Genomic DNA, 23,973 nt, shown 5'->3' with positions numbered 1-23,973 from the left:
TGCTTCTTATCTAGAAGAGCTCTATGGCAGAGGAAATGTCCGTTATTCAGCAGTGTATAAGCCTCACCAGTTCTTCTAATCTCCCTAAGGCCAACAGTAATTGTTTCATTGTTTGTTCAATGTTTACCGCACCTATAAAAGCCAGTACATTTCACACAAATACAGAAGGAAGCCACATTTACAATATAAATGAAATATGTTCAAAAACACACTCATTGCCCTTCCACTCTGTGTAGAAGGATGACCAGCGAAGCTGTGTATGTCGCCCTCTCAACGGCCAACCCCATCTCCTCCGCGGGTCGCGCCCGGTATTGCACTATCTTTTGGATTTACCCACGTGTGGGGAGCGCCTGTTTCACTTCCGCCCTGCATGGGCCCAGCATTCCGCTACCTTCGGGATCGGCTCGCGTATGGGGAGTGCTTAACGCCTGCTTCACCTCCGCCGCCCGATATTGCACTATCCTCGGGATCGGTGCGCGTAAGAAAAAAATATGTAGCCGGACGCTGAAAACAGCTCAAGGGCGCGTTATATGTTCCCGATACCACAGGGGCATGTGCTATTGAGCTTCGACTCTTTTTGCATTATCACCAGGGTCGACCCACATGATGATTTTTTCTGTTGACGGACGCCAAAAAAAACTACGGAAGGTTACTCATATGCGGCTTTCGTTGTAAAAGTAGAGTAAAAAAAATATGAAGAGCAAGTAGGAAAACTTATTGTGCCCCTGCTCTATGGTATCAGTATTAGCACACCTGTATGACACGGGACGTTTGTATAATTATGTTACACAAAGTAAACAATATCGGATGTAGTATTGATACATTTATAAACCTGGTCAATGGGATAGCTTTCCATGAATGTAGCTGCAGTTTTGCTGACAAATGCATTGTTGTGATAGGAGTTTAAAGTTTTTGAATTGCGCGGCCGAATGCGCGTGCGTATTGGGGTGCGGCAAAGGACGAAGAAGAGACGAGGCCGGTGTCTTGTTGATTGTTCTTTTGTAATTGTTTGTTTTTGTGTTTCTTTCTCTTTCTTTTTTTCATCGAATATGTAACACTTCAAAAGAATAGGTAATCGTTTCAGCACGCAATTTTTGGCCAACCCCCTAGTGTGGGTATGAGCCATAATATTAGCCCATCATCATCATCTTCTGGCGCTGAAGGGGCAGCTATGCCACCAGCCTCGGCTGGCCTTTCATGCCGACCAAGCCGAGCAGTCTGTCTGAAAACGCCTACCCAAGGGCGGTGTTCCTGGGTGAGCTGGCAGAACAGGCCGGGCTGTTCAGGCCTGAACAGGGGAGCGCTTGCACCGGCCTACTCCACTGCTGTGCGAGCGTCCGACTCCTGCGTGTTCCAGTGCAGCCGAGCCTTTCGAACGCTCTACCCTGTGGTGGACAGATGCCCCGACCCAGCTGTCACGCGAGTGACTTGGAGAGCCAGGCCTCCGCCCCGGCCTCCATCCCGTGCGCCACCAGCTCCTCCCGATTTATCGTCGCGGCTACTCGTCCGTGAGTGTATGATACCGACACGCGGTCAGACCTCTTCCCGTACTGACCCTGTACATGACTACCTAAGCGACAGACGGCGATGAAGTTAATCGTGTGTGTTATCGTGTACGTTACCCTAGTCCCGCCTTTGTGTCATTAAAGTCCCTCTGTGTTTATTGTGTCATCACTGTGCGTTTGAGGCCTGGGGCCACAGCATCCTATCACAAGTTTAACTAGCCTGCCATGATTCTCAAACGCACAGGAGGGACGATGCAGGTTGAGAGTTGATGTATGGGGTTTTATGGCGCAAGGGCCAGGAATGGCCAAATAGCGCCATGTCTGTGGTAGTGGGTGTGCAGTGTAACTATGATTACTATGAAATTGGTGTGACGTGGCTGTAAAGGGGCCTTAAAATATACGCTCTAAAGTGCGTAAAATCTGCGTAATAAAATTATGGCGACGACATATGACTTCTACTGTGAACATTTCGATGCATTTGAAAGAATGATACGATAGGTAAAATATATCAGATTATAAGAAATGCTAGAGCACTACTGCCTCCTTAGAGCCCTTAAAAACACAAGGGCCTGGAGGCATGTGCTATGCAAAGCAATTATCGCAGCGGCATCCTCTGGAGAGAGGAGGCGCTACGAATGCATGGGACTAATAACATGTAAGACCACATCTCTGAGAAAACCTAGGATTGTATCTGTAATATAAAAAGCGGTTCTGGACCAAGACACATCGCAGGATGAAGGGGAATGTGCTGTCGGTATGCTAAGGAAAAATGTCTCTTTCTCTCAGATTCGGCTTCCCGACACTCCAGGAGGACGTGGAGTACGGTCAGCCTCTCCCCGCATCTACCACAGGTTGGAGGTTCACTACAGGTGAGTAGAAAGTTATGAGTGCCAAATGTGTGTCCTATTCTTAAATGACAGAAAAGGACATCTGTTCGGCGCGATTTTGTGTTAGAGGGCCAGAATCCTAACTGTGGCTTTATTAGGTGGAGCTTATTATCCTTTCCCGCGTCCCACATGCGTTGCCAGTGGGCCTGCAGCCTCCTTCGCAAGAAAGGCCTCAGATCTGTGACAGGCACCTCAACGGTAGGGTTAACGGCTTGCGATGCTATAGATGTGGCCATCTCGTCCGCCAAAACGTTGCCCTCGATGCCCCTATGGCCAGGCACCCAGCATATAATGATATGCTGGTTTGATATGTACGCTTTACACAAGACGGAATATAGTTCATGAAGTACCGGATTTTTGTGTGTATAGAGTGACATCAGGGCCTTCACGACACTTAGGGAGTCTGTATATATCGCTGACTTTTGGAGTTTTGATTTTCTTATATGCTTCACAGCAGTCAGTAATGCGTAGGCCTCGGCCGTAAATATACTTGTTTCCGGATGTAGTACATCGGATTCTGAGAATGATGGGCCAACGGCAGCATACGACACCCCGGCATTAGACTTTGAAGCGTCCGTGTAGAACTCTGCGCAGGAGTGCTTGTGCTGGAGTTCTAGGAAATGAGTTCGTATTTCGATATCTGGTGCGTGTTTTGTTACCTCCACAAAGGATATGTCATATTCTACGACCTGCCACTCCCAAGGCGGTAACAATTGGCTTGGATGCATTAGACGAGGCTCGAGGAGTGGGACATGCATCTCATCACTAAGCTCCCTCACTCGAAGCGAGAAAGGCTTTCTTACAGAGGGGCGATTTTGGAAAAGTGTAGTGCAGGTCATATCGTTAACAGTGTTAAAACATTGATGTTGATTATTGGAGTGCACTTTAAGAAAATATGTGAAGCTGATGTAAGATCTCTGCAGATTCAGTGGCCACTCATTCGATTCTACATACAAGCTTTGAATGGGGCTAGTTCTGAATGCGCCTGTGGCCAGACGGATACCCAGGTGGTGGATGGGATCCAGCATCTTTAGTGCACTCGGGGCGGCAGAATTGTACACTATGGCGCCATAGTCTAACCGAGATTGAATAAGGCTCTTATAAATATTCATTATACATTTTCTGTCACTACCCCATGTTGTGTGTGATAGCGTCTTTAGTAAGTTCATAGTTTTTAGACATTTAGTTTTGAGATATTTTATGTGCGAGGTGAAAGTAAGCTTAGAGTCAAGTATTACACCTAGAAATTTCTTTTCTTTGTTGACAGGTATTTGTCGTCCACCCAGTTCTATGCACGGGTCTGGAACCAGGCCTCTCTTTCTTGTAAAGAGAACACATGAACTTTTGTGGGGGTCGACTTTAAATCCATTTTCGTCTGCCCACTTAGATATCTTGTTGAAACTCTGCTGTACTTGTCTTTCGCACACTGCAAGGTTACACGATTTAAAACCTATTTGTATGTCATCTACGTACACGGAATAAAATAAAGCTGGTGGTAATGAAGCGCGGAGTGTGTTCATTTTAACTATAAAGAGCGTGCAGCTGAGCACACCTCCCTTGGGTACACCAGTCTCCTGTTTAAATGGACGCGATAGTACATTCCCGACTTTCACGCGGAAGGTACGGTTGGACAGGTAACTTTCTATCAGTTTTAGCATATTGCCATGGATGCCCATTCTCTACAAGTCTCGCAAGATGCCGTGCCGCCACGTTGTGTCGTACGCCTTCTCCATATCGAGAAATATCGATAGGAGAAACTGTTTGTATACGAAAGCGTCGCGAATATATCCTTCAATACGTACAAGATGATCGGTTGTGGACCGCCCTTCTCTAAAGCCACACTGTTAAGGATCTAGCACGTTGCTCAGTTCAAGGAAGTGAATTAGTCGTTGATTAATCATTTTTTCAAATACCTTACAGAGGCAGCTTGTGAGGGCTATCGCGCGGTAACTTGCCACTGAGGAAGGGTCTTTGCCTTGTTTCAAAACAGGGACCACAATGGCTTGTTTCCATGCGGTTGGAAGGTACTCCACAGCCCAGATAGTGTTAAAAAGTGCAAGTACTGTAACTTGCGTGTCACTGTGTAGGTTTTTGATCATTTCGTACATTATTCTGTCCGATCCTGGTGCAGAGCTTTTGCATGCGCTCAAGGCAGCTCTCAACTCTGCAATACTAAAAGGACGGTTGTATGGTTCATTCTGACGACATTTTCTGATTAAAGGCTTACATTCTTCTATTTGTTCGTGTTTGAGAAAGGATTGTGAATAATTGTGAAAACGTTCTGAAAACGTTCACAATACTCCCCAAGTGAGTGTGCCTGGTCTTGTAGTGTATCACCCTGTGTGTTTACCAGAGGGAGTGAATATGTTTGCCGCCCTCTAATCCTATTAACCCTGTTCCAGGCTTTGGCCTCATTTCTGAACGAGTCAATACTCGATAGAAACTTGTGCCAACTTTCTCTTTTGGCCTGTCGGCGGGTTCGCCTGCCTTGGGACTTTACTTTTCTTGAAGTTGATAAGATTTTCTGCAGTGGGAGAAGCGCGTAGCAACCCCCACGCCTTGTTCTGATTCTTACGAGCGATCCTGCATTCGCTGTTCCACCACGGTACACGTGGTTTGCATGCCAAACCACTTATTTTGGATATGCAATTTGATGCGGCATCTATTATGAATGCTGTAAGATAATCCACAGCACCATCAATTTCTAGAGAAGACATGTCAGCCCATGAGATGCTGGTGAGAGTTCGAAATTTCTCCCAGTCGGCTGTGTCTATCTACCACCTCAGAGCTTGTGGAGGATATTTGTTTTCCTTAGATGTTCTTATCAGTATGGAGAAGTGGTCGCTCCCGTAAGGATTGTTTTAACTTTCCATTCGAGTTCGGGCAGTATGGACGGGGAAACTATGCTGAGATCAATTGAAGAGAAGGTTTTGTTTGCAAGACAGTAATATGTGGCTTCCTTCTTATTCAGAAGGCACGCACCAGAAGAAAAAAGGAACTGTTCAACAAGGCGACCTCGCGCATCTATACGAGAGTCGCCCCACAGGTAACTGTGCGCATTGAAGTCGCCAAGAATAACGTAAGTTTCAGGCAATTCGTCTATAAAAGACTGAAATTCATGTTTGTTTAAGTTGTAGTGTGGGGGTACGTAAAGCGAGCAAATGGTGACGAGTTTATTTAGAACAGCTCGAATCGCCACTGCTTCAAGGGGCGTTTGTAGCTGTAAACGCTGACAGGAAATACTTTTATGAATAAAAATGACAACACCGCCTGATGATACGGCAGCATCATCGCGATCTTTACGGAACTTAACATACGGTCGGAGGAAGTTTGTGTGTTGTGGTTTTAAGTGAGTTTCCTGTAGACACAGCACTTTTGGATTGTGTTTTTGGATGTGTTCCTGCACATCATCCAGGTTTCTAAGAAGACCTCTAACGTTCCATTGAATAATTTGTGTATCCATATTTAAAGTGAATTAGTGCTGTGTGTACAGAAACGGAAGTTATGCCTTAGGCTATAGAGCCCTTTCGAGGCCCTGTAATCGGGGTTTTGCCCTTTCTGGAGCGTTCGAGGGAGCCTCGCCGCTCCTTAGGCGCTTGGTGCGCCTTGAGGATGGGTGTAGTGTCCATTGTCTCTTGTGAGGCGCCGGACACGTGCTCTTGGGAGCGGGAAGTTACCAGCGAAGGTCCCGCCTTGGAGGGCGAGACCCCTGCGCCCACCAGCCCGAAGGTCGATGGGGCTCCCTAGGGGATTTGGCTGCGCCGGCCGTTGCCAGCGCTGGAAGGGACCTGGGAAGTTGAGGCAGCCTCGGCTACGCCCACCTTCGGGGTCGATGGTGCCTTCTCCTCGGTTGACGGAGCAGCGCTAGCTGCTACCGCCGCGGGGGCAGAAGGCGTAACTGCCGACTCACTGCTTGTGAGTCGGACAGCCGCCGGAGGCCATTGTGATGCTGCCCCCTGACGCGCCACATCGGCAAAGGTTTTCTTGGGCAGGTATGATACCCGCCTCTGTGCCTCCTTGAAAGTTATATTTTCCTTGACTTTGAATGTAACGATTTCCTTTTCTTTTTTCCAGGAAGGGCATGACCGCGAGTACGCGGAGTGCTCGCCATCACAATTAACACAATGTGGAGTGTTCTGGCACATTGCAGAGGAATGTTCTTTGTCACTGCACTTGGCACAAGTCAGCCGGCCTCGACAGTTCTGTGAACTGTGGCCGAAACGTTGGCACTTGAAGCATCTGAGAGGATTGGGAACGTATGGTCGAACACGAAGTTTGATATAACCGGCCTCGATGGACTCGGGAAGGACACTTGAGCCGAAAGTGAGTATCAGATGTTTCGTCTTCATCTCTTTTCCATCTCGCCTCATCTTAATTCGTCTAACATTGATAACATTCTGGTCTCGGAAGCCCTCCAAGAGTTCAGCCTCAGTGAGCTCCATCAACTCATCGTCAGAGACAACACCACGGGTGGTGTTCATCGTGCGGTGCGGGGTTATAATTATTTGGGCTTCCCCAAATGACACTAGTTTTGACACTTTTTCGTACTGTTTTGATCGCGGAGCTCCAAGAGGAGATCACCGCTTGCCATCCGCGACGCCTTATAACCAGGACCAAAGACTTCAGTCAGTGACTTGGAAACAAGGAAGGGTGAGATTGTTCGTACTGGTTTATCTGGTTGTGCAGAATGAATGACATGGAAGCGCGGGAAGGATTCTTTTTGCTGGCCAAAAAAAACTGGAATACTTCATCGGTGCGCCCTCTTTTCTGAGGGCGATCAGGTAGTGGAGGGAAGAAAGCAGCCATGTGTGGATGTGTAGTTTTCGGCAGCAACGCTAGCCACCCAACATGGAGTCCAACAAGGGGACGCTGCAGGGCCTGAAAAACAGGGCCTGCAAACGCCAGCTGTACGTTGCCTCTATAACCCAATATGATATAACCAAGGTTGGCTACTAACACAAGGTTAGCCCTTGCTGCCAGGAAGGTTGGAAGTAATAAAGAAATGAGAAGGAGACAGGAAAGGTGGAAAGTAAGAAAAAGACGAAGGTTGTAGGAAGAGAGAGACAGGAAAAAGCAACTACCGATTTCCCCCGGGTGGGTCAGTCCGGGGGTGCCGTCTACGTGAAGCCGAGGCCAAAGGGGTGTGTTGCTTCCGCCGGTGCGCCTTAAAGGTCCGAACACCCACCATCGGCTCAACCCCCAGGATCCCCTTTTCCCCGGACACGGCTAAGCCACGCACGGTTAAACGCGGGAGGGTCCAACCCTCGTGTGCTCGGGTACGTGGTGTCGCAACACACCAAACGCCTGCTGACGCAGACGCCCCTGCGGGGGGGTTGAGAGTTCGTACGTCACAGGGAAAGAGTTAGCAATGGCAGGAGCGGAGCTATAGCACTCGGTTGACGCAGAAATCGCTTGGGAAAAGGACCAGCGCGCCCGGCATCGCCAAGACGCGAAAGCGCAGGCAGAACAAAACCACCTACAATTGGAAGCAGAAAACGGAACACTGAAGCTCAAGATCGAGCTCCAGAAAAAGACTGCTGGCGCACAAGGCGCGTTGAGTGACAGAACAAGGGAACAGTCGGCTACCAGGGCGGCTCCTGAGGTCTTCAGTCGCTATAAATTAATCCCGCCGTTTAACGCAGCCCTGGATGATATAGAGGCATACTTGCAATGTTTTGAGCCAGTGGAAAGAAATCGAGAATGGCTCCGTGCAAAATGGTCACTCTCCTTCGGCCTCTGCCTAAGAGGAGAAGCGTTGAGGGTCATAGGATGGCTTGATTCGAATGCAGCCCTGGACTACAACCAGCTGAAGGTTACTCTCCTTCAGCGGTTTTGGTGCACCGCTAAGGGATACCGAGAAAAGTGTCGAAACGCAAGTATGGACAGCTGGGCTAGTTGGTTATGATTAGCATTATGAAACATAGTTCCAGCGCACATTTGGACACGGACGAGGAGAGAAAGACAACCCGAACGCCGGACTTCAATTGAATTTTATTCATGGGAAACAAGGCTTTATGTACACAGGGGGCGGGGCTGGGGAACTGCTAGTGCGCAGGACCACTCAAAAATATTTCCTTCGTCTATGCAAAGGTCATCAGAGGTGTCAAAACAAAAATAAAAAATAAAAACGTTTCCCTCTCTTTTTTACATCACTCAGTACAATCTTGTTCATCTCCCGCCCTACCTTGCTGATTCGACACAGCCGTTTACCCTGAGATAATCAATTTCTTTTGTACCGAGTGCAACAGAAGGAGCGCTGACACAGTAATCGTTTTCATTGTAGTTACAAAATGCTTCAAACGCAAGGCCCGAAGACAAATGGCCTGCATTATGCAGGTACAATATCGGGCTTCTTCGACCACTGGATTGAAATGTCCCATATTGAGAGGACCATCGACTCCCGCAGGGACGCCATGATTGCTTAATGGTTTTTGAGAAAATGTTCTGCGTCGCTGCCAGTGTTCCTGAAAGGAATTGTAAGGCCCTCGCTACGTTGTCGTAGAATGGGGATTGGTTTTTAGAGGCACAAAAGCTGACCAATCTAGACAGAAATTCTTCAAGGAGTTGGCGTTAGACTCTGCTCACAAGACTGAACCTCCAACGGCGACACCGCGCACAACTAATCGGTGTTTGCTTTGCGATAAGGCCGGACATGTAGCCTGGGAGTGCTGGTCCTGGACTAAAGAGAATCCTGCAGATCACGGATGGTCCGGCGGAAAGGGACAAGGAGGTGAAGCCTCAAAAAGGAAAGATCAAGGACAAGCTTCGTGTATGCTGGCTCCTTCGCAAGCCGAAAAATCGGCACAAGAGGGTGCTTCAAGACGGCGAAACGGTCCCAATAGCCAACGTGACTTTCATGGTGGAAATGTGCCACTGGGAAGAGGCTGTGTCTTGTGTGACTTCTCTCGTGTCGTGCGTTTATTTGCGCTGAAAACTATTAACATGCAATACCAACTAGCCCACCAGTCTGTTTTGTGGAAGAGGCGCCCTCTAATCACAACCGGTGGCTGTCTTACGGGACACTGGCTGCAACACCCTGGTCGTGCGGTTCTCTTTTGTACCTGAGGACAAAATGACAGGAAAAAAAGGCGTTGTGTTCTTGCTGGGCCACACGATTCTCTACTCACTGGAAGTGCTAGTATACTTAGACAAACCATTCTTTGTCGGCGTCGCTCAAGTTAAATGTTTGCGAGACCCCCTTTATGACATGGTTTTGGGAAACATCGAAGGTACCTGTTTACCTAATGACCCGGCTACTTCATGGTCTCCACAGAAACCTAACAGCGACATGACGAGTTACCCTGTCATGAGGATGTCATCCACCGCTCAATCAGAGCTACCAGACATGGCCACACGTTGTTCACAGCTAAAAACCTAGCTGACTCCTTGAGACATGCAGAAGACGAGGAATCTAGTGCCGTGCTTGTCGCTGTGACAAAGGAAACGAAGACACGATATCTTCCCACAACTGCCCGCTATGAAAACCGCAGTCACCGAAATAGAGCAAAGCATATTAAAAGCTTTACAGAGGGATGATTGGTCTCTTAGGCGTTGCTTCGAAAAGGCGGGCAAGATGATCGCAGAAGGCCGCGAAAGCAAATATTACTTACATGATGACATTTTATAGAGGATGCACAAAGTGTGAGGTGGGAAAATACTCGATCAGCTGGTGGTGGCAAAAGGTCTTAGGGGGACAGTGGTAAATAAAGGTGGCACATGAACGGATCCTCGCTGGTCATCAGTGTGTGACGAGAACGGTGGATCGAAATGTTGCTGAATTTTACTGGTCAGTGGTCCAGTCGGAGACGGAACGGTTTGTTAATCGTGCGACGTCTGTCAACGAACGGTGTCTTGCAATGTAGTCGGACGCGCTTTCCTAGGTACGAAGCCTGTAATTGACACCCCCTTTGCACGCATAGGCATCGATATTATTGGTTCTTTGTCCCCAACCTCAGATAAAGGCAACCATTGCATCCTTACTATGGATCACTTCGCCACAAGATAACGTGACTCTATCGCCCTACCATCTACCGAGTCATGTCGGGGAAGGACTCTTCGAAATGCTTTCCCGAGTAGGCTTACCGCGGGAGATTGTCAGCGACCGCGGATCATGCCTCATATCACCTGTGAGGGAAAACTTCAGTCGCCTTCTGTCAATAAAGCAACTGCCTACCACGCCGTTCCACTCCGTGGTAAATGGATTCGTCGAGCAATTTAACGGCACGCCAAATGGTGCGCTAGGACGGGTGTGCCAAGAGCGACATAGATGTTGGGACCGCTACCTCGGCCCTGTACTCTTCGCCTACCGGGATGCTCCACAGAGCAGCACCGGTTACTCGCCATTTGAACTATTATATGGGCGATATCTCCGTGGTCTGATGGCTGTGCTAAAGGAATTATGGACAAATCCCCGTTTGGATTGCGACATGAAATCTTATGAAAATATCATGGAACTGCGTCGACGGCTAGAGCGTACGTGCGCCATCGCCACGCAAGAACTCACAAAAGCGAAGCAGCGACAGAATACATGACAAGAAAGCCACCAGGTGAGAGCTAACACCTGGAGACAAAGTACTTGTTCTACTGCCTGGTGAAAGGAATAAGTTGATAATCATGTAGAAAGGAGAAATCCGCTGGACTACGTCGTTTACCTTGCGAGCAAGACAACGGCATTTCATATAAATATGTAGCAAAAATATGAAGAGTGACCTAACACCGAATTCCTTGATCTAACAGCGAAAACAGTTGGGACAGATGACGCGAGAGATCTACAGCTTGAAGAGAGAACGCCGCCTTACCCATCCCTCGTCCGAACGCAGACATCAAAAAACGTCGCCATTTCGAACCAACTGACTATGGATCAGGGACTCCAATTTGAAGCTGCCTTTACAACCTACGACGATATACCTTCCGATCTACCTGGAAAGACTGATGTTCTGCAATGTCATTTGAAACTGACTACTTCTGCGCCTATACAAGTCCGCAAATACCCCATGGCATTTGCTGTCAATGATGCCATGAAACAAGAAGTCCAGGACATGCTGAAGTTAGGCATCATAGAAAAATCAAAGTCGGCATATCAGGCACCCACTGTCCTGGTAAAAAAAAAGACTGCACAGTGCGCCTCTGCATAGATTTTCCACCACTTAATCAAAATGTAGGACCCGACTGTGAGACCATTCCTAGAGCCGACATGATGTTTTCCAAGTTCACTGGAAGTTGCTATTTTTCTAAATTCGACTTCACAAAAGCGTATTAGCAAGTAACCATGGCCACTGAGTCCAAAGAAGTCGCTAAATTTTCTTGCGACTTTTGAGTATACCAATTTAAGTACGTCTTTTGGCATTAAGACCGCAGCTGCTGTCTTCAACCGATTGATGAGGGGGTTCTTGGAGACATACCTCATGTTTACTATCACTTCGCTGACGTTCTCGTTGCCACAGAAACATGAGAAGAGCATTTAAACACTTTAACTTGCTTGCTTCAAAGAGTGCGAGCGGCCAAACTAACCACAAAATCCAAGAAAAGGAAAATCGCCTCCCCAGCACGTGCTCCTTGGCCCATGTGCTAGGACAAGGCGTTTTACAGCCCTCGAAAGACACAGCCAACATGATCAGCATCAATAAATGACCTGAAACAAAGAGGGAGCTCAGGGCCTTCTTAAGACTCAGGGGCTTTTACCGGTATAGCTGTCAGTTGGGCGTGTTGGTAAACGTTGATGATGGAAAAGCACTGCGAAAACAGAGACTTAGGAAGAACTGTGGGCAAAGCGCTTTGTCCTGTGTTTTTCCTAAGTCTCCGTTTTCGCAGCACTTTTCCATCACGAACTATTACCGGAACTTTCTTCCAAACTACGCTGAGCTTGCCCGTCCACTCGCTGATCCTACGAAGAAAGGCCCTCCGCACCGGCTGAATCGGCCGACACCGCACGAACAGGCGACTAAAGGAGCTGTCGTCACCGCAGCCTGCATTAAAGGCTGCAGACTTGAGCAAGTATTTCTTCTTGCGCACGGATGCCTCTTCGATAGGACTGATGACATCATCCTATCAGCGTGAGCTGTGGACTCTCGACACTCCGTAGTGCTACTACGACTCTCGACTTTTTGTACTTGTAGGGAAATGCGATAGGATTTTAGAACATTTGAATTGTGCGGCCGAGTGCACGTGCCTGTTGTGGTGCAGCGATGCACGAAGAGGAGAGGCCGGTGTCTGGCGCTGAAGGGGCAGCCATGCCGCCAACCCTCAGATAACCATACCCAATGACATCAAAGCCATGAGGCTTTGCTCTGTATTAAAAAGTTCCTTTAAGAAGTCTCAATTTAATGTTAACATAAGCAAAACTACTACCTCTCCTTGGTGGAATTCGGATTGCACGCTGGATTATAGACGACGAAAAGCCGCCCGGAAGAAATTACAATCAGTGTCCGACTAACTGGAGTGATTATAAATTTGCAGCTGCGGCGTTCAAGAGAACAGTGTCGAAAGCAAAATACAAGTATGACGAAAAACATCATGATCTACTCTCTAAGCCCGCCAACAAAAGGCTCTGTTCAGATTCCTTCGATATAGAAAATCCATACCGACACCAGCGAATAGTGAATCGATAATGTTTTCACCACGCAACATATCTCATTCTGTAGAATTCATAGGAAAGGGCTTAGCGCAACGCTTAACGTCACGTTTGCCGAATGGGCCATTAAGGCCTCCCATCGCAGACGACTTTCTGGAAGTCACAGTGTCAGAGCTCTCTAATGTCCTTAGATCTCGGCCTGCCTCAGCTTCAGGACCTGACGACATTTCCACTGCCATGCTAAAAATGTTGTTCGAATTGGCTTCTGAGGACATTCTGAACACAGTGCATTATTCTCTAAAAAAGTGCTTCGATTCCACCAGAATGGAGAACATCCAAAATTATTACGCTGCTAAAAAAGAAGAAGCTGGCTACAATCTTGACAACATTACGCCTATTTCTCTTGCGTCAAATATGGTAAAACTAATTGAAAGAGTTTTATATGACCGTATGATGGATCATATATCTGAAAATTCGTTACTGAGCCCAAGGAAAATATGTTTCCGACCCGGTGGTCTCTCCATTTGGCGTGCGCATGTAGGTTTGGAAAGCTGCCTCAAATTTGCTCAGCATAGAAAAGAAGTTAGTGCTTTAGTGACTCTTGACATAGCAAAAGTTCATGATGGCGTTGAGTACTCTCTACTGCTGGACACATTACAGTCCTACAATTTTCCGAGATATATAACGGCATGGATTTTTGAATTTCCATGAAACGGAAAATTTCAGTGGTTTCAAAACGGCTTTTCAAGAAAGGTTGATCAGGCAAGATGGCTGCCCCAGGGCACTGTTCCATCTCCTGCACTATTTAGCCTATTGATGACTTCAGTATTGCTGCACCAGGATGTGAATCTGTATGTCTATGCAGATGACAATACATTTTTAGCGACAGCTAGAGAGATCAATTCCCTTCACCTGTCTTTGCAAACGTACCTCTGTACTCTAGAGACGACGTCGCTTAACAATTTGCATCTGGCAGTAAACGCAAACAAATGTGCATTCCTTGTTTTTCCATTTTCCGGGCCGTTACAGTTATCGTTAGTATATGAACAGAGAACCATTCCGCAGGTAGAGTCGCTTAAGTACTTGGGCATCCTATATGATGGAAAACTTCACTGGCGTTCTCACACAGAAAATATTGGAACGAAGAGGACCCGAACCACATGTTTACTGCATAGAATCAGTAACCGGCGTTTTGGTATGGGACGTGACAGACGAAATATGATTTATCGTATGTATGTACGACCGATTCTAGAATTTGGCTGTGTTTTGTTCTCCGAAAGCGCCAATTATAAATTAAGACCACGTGTTCTTTCTGCAAGAGGAGCTCTTCTACTATGTTTACATCTTCCTAACTTCGTTGCTAATAATGTACTATACCAGGAAGCGCGTCTACCTGCTCTTCACACGTGATTCCGCATGCTTACGGTTCAAACCTACTTAAACAAATGGCGAAGGAGGCCAACCTGCCTGCGCAGAAAAAGATTGATAAGGGCCACCGTGATGTTGCCGATTCCACGCCCCAATGTCGAAGTGTCGCCGCTGGGAATTCGTAGTCGAGAGACAGCCGGGCCATGGGCACAGTGTGCACAGCTGAGTGCGCAGGAAATTCCAAATTCGGCATCGGCCAAAAAAATTTGAGGATTCGCGGCATGGAAAAACTCCCCTTTCCTGTCATAGTCCAGCGCCGCGCACAGTTCATCGACTAACGGACGTGATGAAGAGACTAACGTCGAAGAATTGGTCAGCAGCATAACCTGCATGAGCAGAACAAGGCTGATAAGGGCCATCGTCATGTTGCCCGTTCCACGTCCTCACACATACGTAGCCATACGTAGTTATAAGACATTCTCATATACGCCTCCGTAGGACCTTATGTATACGTATGCATGCAGTGCATCGTATCACGCGTTACAGACAGAAAAACAGACGGACGGACAAAGTTCCGAGGGAAGAATGCCTAGAATGCTTACGCATTTTTATAGGTAGGTCAGGAGTACCTGATAACTACCGGGCGTATGTTGGTGCTTCCACGTTTCCAGTACGCTTGCGTATCCAACGCGGTTTGCTAGCAGTAGACTTTGTGCTGCAGGCCTCGCTGCTTGCGGAACAGTCATGCGAAAAGGGGGAATGGGGGGGAATTCCACATAATATTGGCAGGCGCTTGCCTATCGGCTATGCCTGGTTATTCTTGCCGCCAACAGATAACGCCACAAGCAGACGTGCTCCTCCTTGCGGCCACTTGCTGGTGCTCTAAGCAGCCTCCGCAGAACACGGGCCACGCGCTCGCGTGTTCCGTTTCATAAAGGACCACCCTATACATCTAGAAGGTTCTGTCCGGTACGGATTGCCAAAAGAGGATTTTCGGTCGGTTGAAGCACTGCAACGCCACCCCGAGGAGCTTCATCACTTAGTTTTCTACCTGGGAGCGTCGTAGAAGGGTCGAGGATGATGACTGGCGGCGCTGTGAGGAGCGAGACTAGCGGTGTTGAGGTGAGAGGGGCGGGGAGTAGCGGGGCTCAGCCACATGTTCTTGATGGGCGACTTGGTTGGAGCTGGGCATATGCGAGCGATAGTGGCCGGGTGCATTAATGTAACTGGGAAAATTAGTCTGTGCTGTAGAACTCCAGCGACTTCGGCAGTCGCGAGAGATGTGGCCGACGCGGTGACAATGAAAACAAATAGGCTTGTCGTCGGGCGTTCGCCATGCGGACATATTCTGGAACCATGGAGGAAAGTCTGATGTGGGTCAAGGTGGAGTTGGAAAATGTGGCCGGATTTCGGAGCTAGGAGCCAAGGAAACGGTGTACATACCCATATTAGCGATCTCCTGTCGGCCGACGGCTCGGATAAGGGGTGTGGGATCTGGAGGTGGGCCGAAGGACTCAGGTTCCAGGGTAGTTAGAGGGACTGCTTCGAGTTCACGCCAAACGATACGCGCAACATTACGACAGGTGCTGGCCGGGCCAGAAAGATCATACTGACACGCGTACTTATCTTTATCGGGCGACCAGGTTTCACCGCCTGACAAATGTTATCGCAAAGCGCGGGACGCGCCTGCATGCATCCGAAGTTTCTGGAAAGCTATCGATGCTTCTATGCGATTGTCTGTTGTCGCCGAACCATGTACTATCAGATTTCATCGCGTGACGCGAATGGTGTAGAACTTTGAGGAAGGCACGCGGGTCCCAGCGATTAGTCTGGAACATTCGACGACTGTTGTATAAAAGCCGACGCGCTTGACCCGCTGATCAGATTTCCGACGATCGCCGACCGCGTTCGCCGCTATCGTTGTGCCTGTTTTTGTGGGCACAGGTTCGCCCAATAAAGCTAGTTTTGTATTCCACCGTATTGCTGCTTTCTTCACCGTCACTACCACGTGACATCTGGTGGAGGTGCTTGTGCGTTCATGTATCGAACGCCCCCACAAAGCCGCGACCCAAGCCCGAAGCCCGAGGACAGAACCAACATCGCCCAAGACCAGCGTGCTAGCCGCAGACTGCAAGGACTGCCCCCAGAGCACGGACTTCTACCTGAGACGACAAAGAGGATCGTGGTCAAGACAACCCCAATGGCTGCCCCAGCGTCCCCTGTTATCCTACAACCTCGGGACTCACCCACCTTCCGTGGAGCAGCGACTGAAGACCCGGATTCATGGCTGGAGACCTACGAACGAATCGCAACATTCAACAACTGGGACTCCGACGAGAAGCTGCGGCATGTCTACTTCGCCTTAGAAGACACCGCGAGAACTTGGTTTTAGAACAGGGAATCGACCGAAACACCCACTGACGTAGAAGGCGTCATCGAAGGCGACCAACGTCTACTGCTCGACCATGAAATTTGCGTCGCAAGAGGGATCGCTCGACTGCACGGAGAAAACACGAAGGTGTTGCTGACAAACTTCAGCCAGGAGTTCAAGCACATCAACAAGGGCACGACGATTGCATACATCGAGGAAATTCAGGAAAGCAGCGATGCATTTGTCCTCTCGGATTCTGTCGCATCTACCCCGACGACCGTAGTTCCCGAGCCAGACTTCGACATAAATCCAAGTCTCCCCGTGATGAAGAAGCAACAGCTCAGAAGTCTGCTTCGACGATACAAAGACTGCTTTTCGACATCATCGAGGATTCAACAAACCCCAGTCGCTAAGCATCGCATAATAACCGAAGAGTGCGCTCGACCACTCCGCCAGAGCCCTTACAGAGTTTCGACGCGAGAACGCGAAGCTATAAGACACCAAGTCGACGAAATGCTGCGCGACGACTTCATCCAGCCGTCGAAAAGCCCGTGGGCCTCTCCAGTAGATTTAGTTAAGAAAAAGGACGGAACCCTACCTTTCTGCGTCGATTATCGTCGATTGAACAAAATCACGAAGAAAGACGTATACCCCCTCCCCACGGATAGACGACGCATTGGATCGGCTCTGCAATGCTAAATACTTCTCATCGATGGACCTCAAGTCTGGCTACTGGCAAATAGAAGTCGACGAAAGGGATCGCGAAAAGACCGCCTTCATCACGCCAGACGGCCTCTACGAGTTCAAGGTTATGCCATTCGGACTGTGCTCGGCGCCTGCAACGTTCCAGCGCGTCATGGACACGGTATTAGCAGGATTGAAGTGGCAGACCTGTCTCGTTTACTGGGATGACGTCGTCGTCTTCGCCGCAAATTTCAACGATCACCTCAAGCGGCTTGCGACAGTACTAGAAGCCATCAAGTCATCAGGGCTTACTCTGAAGCCGGAAAAATGCCGCTTCGCTTACGATGAGCTTCTGTTCCCAGGCCACGTAATCAGCAAATCTGGTGTCCGTCCAGACCCGCAAAAGACAGCTGCAATCACACAGTTCCCGCAACCCATCGACAAGAAGGCAGTGCGTAGATTCCTTGGCATGTGTGCCTACTACAGACGCTTTGTCAAGGACTTTTCACACATCGCCGAGCAGTTGACACGCCTAACTAAATGTGATGTTGAGTTCAAGTGGGAAATGCCGCAGGCCGACGCATTTGAAGAACTCAAACGACGCATGCAGTCGCCGCCGGTACTTGCGCACTTCGACGAGTTCGCCGATACAGAAATCCATACTGACGCCAGTAGCCTAGGCCTCGGTGCCGTTCTAGTCCAGAGGAGAAACGGAGTCGAACAGGTGATAGCTTACGCTAGCTGGTCGCTGTCAAAAGCGGAAGGCAACTATTCTACGACCGAAAAGGAATGCCTCGCCATCGTTTGGGCTACAGCTAAATTTCGCCCTTATCTTTATGGCAGGCCATTCAGAGTCGTCAGTGACCATCACGCGTTGTGTTGGCTAGCGAATATAAAGGATCCTTCAGGACGACTAGCGCGGTGGAGCCTCAGACTACAAGAATACGACATCACTGTCACCTACAAGTCCGGACGAAAACACCCCGATACGCCGACGAGGACTGAGTGAGAAACTATTGCGCCGCTATTTGGGACCCTACAAGGTCATTCGATGTATTGGCGCACTGGACTATGAGGTCGTGCCAGACGGAATTTCGCATTCACAGCGGCGCCGCGCACGATCTGAAGTGGTCCACGTGGTGCGTCTGAAACCCTTTTACGCACGCTGACGAACTTCCGTATTTGGTTTTGTTGTTTTCTTCGCTACGGGTGTTTTCTTTACATTCGTTTGTATGCAGCATCGGGTCGATGCTTTTTAAGAGGGGGGTACTGACACGCGTACTTATCTTCATCGGGCGACCAGGTTTCGCCGCCTGACAAATGTTATCGCGCAGCGCGAGACGCGCCTGCATGCATCTGATGTTTCTGGAAAGTTATCGATGCTTCTATCCGGTTGTCTGTTGTCGCCGAACCATGTACTATCAGATTTCATCGCGTGACGCGAATGGTGTAGAACTTTGAGGAAGGCACGGGGGTCCCAACGATTAGTCTGGAACATTCGACGACTGTTGTATAAAAGCCGACGCGCTTGACCCGCTGATCAGATTTCCGACGATTGCCGACCGCGTTCGCCGCTATCGCTGTGCTATAAGTGTAGCCTGTTTTTGTGGGCACAGGTTCGCCCAATAAAAGCTAGTTTTGTATTCCACCGTATTGCTGCTTTCTTCACCGTCACTACCACGGGACAATACGATGACGTCCCTGCGCTATTCGGCACGCACTGGGACTAATGTGCAATGTGTCAACTTTCGGTTTGTTCCAGGCGGCCACATTCTTTAACCATGGCGTAAACAGCCGCAACGTTCGTAAACACAAACAAGTTGAAAGCATCGTCGGCAATAACTACATGCGCAACTTTGTACACCTCGGTCATGTTTTCGTCGGCTTTACGGCAGAGAGCTAAGACGTCTTGTATTATGTTACATATAAGGCTCCGCTGACGTCTGCGTACGAGTAGATAATTTCTTCTTGGCAGTGAGATATCGACCGAAGTAGTTCCCAAATGAGTCGCGAATCTCCTGCATGAAGCTGCCCCAGCTTTTGAGCTCATGTTCATGGGTTCAAAACCATACTCGAGGCGTTCTGCCGAGTTGAAAAATAACGTTCGCGATCGTTATAGTAGGGTCCCACGTGTTGTTAGTGCTGACGCCTTCGTAGACGTTCACCCAGTCGTAGACGTCTGTACCGTCCAGGCCTGAGAAGACGCCAGTATCTTTGGGGGCGGAAAGCGTCACCATACTCGTTGTTATAGGTAGAGAGGCCGATGTGGTCGAGGTTGATTAACCGGATGCCATGGTGGAAAACCTTGAGTGAGCATCCGCAACGGAGCTCCGCAACGAAGTCAGGGCGATCCTTGTCTTCACTGCGGAGCATTGACCAAATATGTTACGTATAAGGGTGCAGGGGAATGACTATTTACATGCATACTTACAAGTGGGTATGCATGTAGCCCTGCCAAGAACGAACAGCACTTATAACGTCGTCATCATCGTCTCTTCAATCATGACAGGCCTGCTGTTGGTCACTGTTCTGTAGCAATATATATATATATACATATATATATATATATATATATATATATATATATATATATATATATATATATATATATATATATATATATATATGTTCCATTTATTTTTTGCAATTTCTGTTGCTCTTGTTGGAGGTACATACTAAGCTAGCACATTCACCTAATGTAACAAGGTACGAAGCTAGAAGAGCAGCTTCAATATTATAACAGCTTATGAATCGCTCAGGCACAAGAGCAGGACACAATTTCCTTGAAAGTTATCAGCAAATGTTATTGAAACAACAACGCAAACAAAAAGGCTAGTGTGACATGCACCTGTAGCTTAGAGAAATGAACACGCATACCAACGAAATTAAGTATCAGATACGGAACATGAATGGAACACTTTAATGACTTAGTTGTGGTGTTGTGAGATTAAGCAGTATCTAGAGGAACTTTTGGCATAACCAGAGCAGTGCATGAACGAACTTGTCGACGGTGTGGGTGACCGTTGGCTCAGCGCTGGCCTTTCGTGGCATGTCGCCGGGAACGTAGACGTCTCTGTGACTTGCGGGCGGACGAGAGCGCGCTAATGCCATAAGTGGGGGGAATATGTGGGCCCGCCTCGCGACAGCTGCCTTCGCTGTCGCGTAGTCGACCTTGTTCAGGCTGCGGTACCTGGCGATTCGGAGAGCCTCCTTCCACTTGGGACACGCGTTAGAGCACGGGTCATGCTCCTGGCCGCAATTGACGCAGGCCGGCCGGGACGCCGGGCAGAGTGCGCGGCCGTGCGCGCCACCGCATCTCCTGCACGTGGTCGGGCTGCAGCAGACCACTTGGACGTGGCCGATGCGGCCGCAGCGGCGGCAGCGTGGCGGTCGGTCCACGTGCGGGTGCACCCGACGCTCGACGAGCCCCACGAGCACGTTGTGCGGCAGCTGAGAGGAAGCGAACGTGAGCACCGCCGGCCCACCGGGAGGCCGAGGAATGCGCACCGCAACGATGGGCGCCCTGGAACGGATGGACGCCTCCAGCTGCCTCTCGGTGACGCCGGGAGGGATGCCGTACACCACGCCCACGCTGCCGTGCGAGCCGTGTGGCTCGCGCACCTGCACGGGCACACTACACAGCGTCTTCAGGGTGAGCAGCTTGGCAGTGGCCTCAATGGCGTTTGTGTCCACGGCCAGTAGGTTGAGGCGAAGGTTGAGGCGTACTTTACTTATGCCTTCGGGCGTGACCGCCTGCAGCTCTCTGGACACCTTGAGGGCGTCCAATGTCTTCACCTGGGTCACGCCATCACTGGGGGAGATGATGACCACCTTGCCCACCGCCGGGACCTTCTTGTCGTCGGTCGATGCTGCCTCAACTTGTTTCATGCTAGTGGTTTTCTTCGGCTTGAGGGATCCGCTTCTGGGCATGTCGGTCGCGTACAGCTTCCACCTCCGCGTAGCAAGGAGCTCTGTTGGGAACGTGCGTGATGCGCTCACTCAGAGCCGTTCAATTGTATCGCACTTGGCTGACGGAGAGGCAACAATTAGCGGCAATAACTTTTCTCGTGCATCGCAAAAACACCGGCTTGCACGGGCTTGGCGATATGATTATCCTGTCAGAACCAAATTTATGGTGGTCTTCTGAATATATTTTGCGTGGTACTCTGAGAGTTTCGACGCTTTCTTTCATGAACGGCTCTTTGTCCGAATGTTCGAGAACTGCCTGTGACGGACGGACAGCTCAGCAGCAGGAGCTGCAATCCGCAGGAGGAAAACTGAGGCGCCATTTCAATATAGAATGTTTTATAATAACGTTGAAACGTTAACACATTGTTTTACAGATAACCTGTGGTATATAGCACAAATATACTTATTGATCGGCATTAATCCAAAAGGCTGACATTTACTCTGGAAATCAACATATATAAGTTTATTCTCTAAATATTTATTTATATATTTAGAGAATAGTAGGCTGTAGGCTTTGTAAAGGCCCGTGCAGGAGGAGCATTGGTACAAACAAAAGGGCCGACTAAAATATGCTGAGGTACACAAATGTAACAATACCATAGATATGTAGCAAAAAGGAAAGACAAGCTATAATGTAAATGCAACTCGCGAATTCAACCAGAAACTCCAAAAAAAATAAAGTAAAAAAGCAGGAGCAATGGAATTGTCAGGAGCGGTGTGCTCAGGCGTCAACACGCTCAATACATTCTGCGCTAGTAAGAAGTGATAAGGGCAACGCATTCTACTGAGCTATTCTACGCGGGGACAAAGGATAGTTAAATGTGCTTGTCCTAGCGAAGTACGGGTTTACGGACATGGCGTGTTAGTGTCTTGTCAGTCATGGTGACAGAGGTTAAATGTATTGCCTAAGATTAAAGGCCAACGGCAACGAAAGCTCATTTGGGCTAAATTGACTATGAATGCCTAGCGTATACTCTAAAAGTAATCTTGGTAACGTCGCATGGCTGGTAATTGCCTACTTTTGTTATTAGCGGTTATTAAATAACGCCTATGCAGACAACGCGTGCACCTGGCGACAAACTGCAGGAATGCGGATATGGCGAGCATTGAAGAACCGTACGGAACTGCTAATCTTTCCTTTGCGCCATGTTGCGCTTAGGCAGCCAGGCGCTTTTCTCGCTCATCATTTGCGAGTTGATGGTCATCGCTGTCGGCGTGCGTTCTCCCTGTTGCGCTCATGATTTCAGTTGTTGCAAAAATGCCGGTGCGTTGCGTGGCCATCGGGTTCTCGAATACGCATTCGAACTCGAGCAATGGCTATGCAGTACACAACATTGAGTAGGCGAAGGCCGAACACGTCTTTCCTGTCCCAGCTTCGAGAGCGAACGTGTGCGCCGCGGCGCAGCAAGCAAGTCCAACGCGGACCAGCGAACGCGCAAAAAACATGTAAGCTGCCGTTGACGAAGCTGCGCAAGCGACAGTTCAACAGCACGATCACTTACCCATCAAGATCCGTATGGCAAACGCTTTCTCGGGGTTCCTATATAATTACTCTATGCCGCGATGGCGCAGAAAACCAAGGGTAACGTTCAATGATAAGTTGTATTCAAGGGCGATACCTTCGAGCGATCTTATCCGGTAGTGCATCAGCGTCAAGATACTTCGTGCGTCTCTACATCGGACACATTGAAGCAGACGAAGGAAATCCTTTCTTACACAGCGCCGGAAACGAGCAGGAACCGCATGCTGCATTTGTCGCGAAGTATTAGTAGGCCTAGTTGGTTCATATTTAGAACCGCGAATAAAACAAGGACACGAGGGAACAAATACCACAGACAAGCGTTGATTGCGAAATGGAAGTTTATTTGAAATTATCTAGCCATAATTATACGTTTTTCAGCATAGGCATGCGTACACCAGTCGCAAAAACATCTGCAAATCAGTAGCATCATAACCTTTCATCCATAAAAGCTATTTCCTTTTCCGACAAGGCAAGAGAGGGAGCGCTTACACATTTATCACCTCCCTTGCTAATGTAATAAGCCTCTATCCCGTTCCCTCTTACCTTTTCCTTTCCCAATGAATTTCGTTTTTTTGTAATATTGGAGGCAAGCGACACTTGTTACAATGTCCTGCTAAATGACTCCCATAGCCATTCTTTAGATTATTGCTGTGCTGACGAGCTCTTTCATTGAAACACTGTCCCCCCCACCCCCCGCCTCCCCCGTTTGACCTATATTAATTTTCCCACAGCTCAGCGGTATCTGATAGATGAAGTTGCGCCTGTACCCAGTCAAACGGGATTTAGGATTTGTGGTGCACAGGGGCCTTTCGCGCGTTTTCATACGATTGCATATCGAGGACACCTTACACGAGGCGCTGAAAAGCAAATTAATATCATGTCTACTTGAAACGTTCTTTTGATTGTGTGCCAACTTGTGCAAGTATGGCACCACGTGCGCTTGTCTCTTGTCTTTATTCTTTCCTTTTTGTGATGTTTCGGAACTTATTCTTTTCTCTTTCTGCAAGATGGCTTCGCATACTGAAGTGATCACAGAACTGGGAAAGCCTGTGTTCTGTAATCGCGCTATATGATTTAAAAAACATTGATCGCACTCA

The 23,973-nt window shown here is 48.7% G+C and overlaps 2 protein-coding genes across 3 annotated transcripts in view; one reads left to right on the top strand and one right to left on the bottom strand.

Annotated features, from left to right (window-relative positions):
* Positions 1 to 23,973, top strand: part of LOC139056423 (uncharacterized) — a 215,338-nt gene that overhangs the window by 50,630 nt on the left and 140,735 nt on the right. The window contains exons 2-3 of the mRNA XM_070534653.1: positions 1,164 to 1,508; positions 2,292 to 2,374. Coding sequence (XP_070390754.1) covers positions 1,198 to 1,508; positions 2,292 to 2,374 — 394 coding nt within the window. The 5' untranslated portion in view covers positions 1,164 to 1,197. The remainder of the gene's footprint in view (positions 1 to 1,163; positions 1,509 to 2,291; positions 2,375 to 23,973) is intronic.
* On the bottom strand, positions 20,271 to 23,016 carry LOC139055659 (uncharacterized). Of its 2 annotated transcripts, none has more exons than XM_070533188.1 (2): positions 22,974 to 23,016; positions 20,271 to 21,356 (listed from the first exon to the last, which is right to left on the bottom strand). In XM_070533188.1, exons 1-2 carry the CDS (start codon positions 22,999 to 23,001, stop codon positions 20,344 to 20,346), a joined length of 1,041 nt encoding a protein of 346 aa, XP_070389289.1. In that variant the 5' UTR covers positions 23,002 to 23,016; the 3' UTR covers positions 20,271 to 20,343. The 2 variants fall into 2 exon arrangements, with proteins under 2 accessions (XP_070389289.1, XP_070389290.1); XM_070533189.1 differs by lacking the exon at positions 22,974 to 23,016 and adding an exon at positions 22,857 to 22,940.

This window comes from Dermacentor albipictus, chromosome 2, assembly GCF_038994185.2.
Source record: "Dermacentor albipictus isolate Rhodes 1998 colony chromosome 2, USDA_Dalb.pri_finalv2, whole genome shotgun sequence".
Classification (NCBI taxonomy): domain Eukaryota; kingdom Metazoa; phylum Arthropoda; class Arachnida; order Ixodida; family Ixodidae; genus Dermacentor; species Dermacentor albipictus.
Note: the sequence above shows the minus strand (reverse complement) of the source record. Positions and strands in the feature narration are given on the sequence as shown.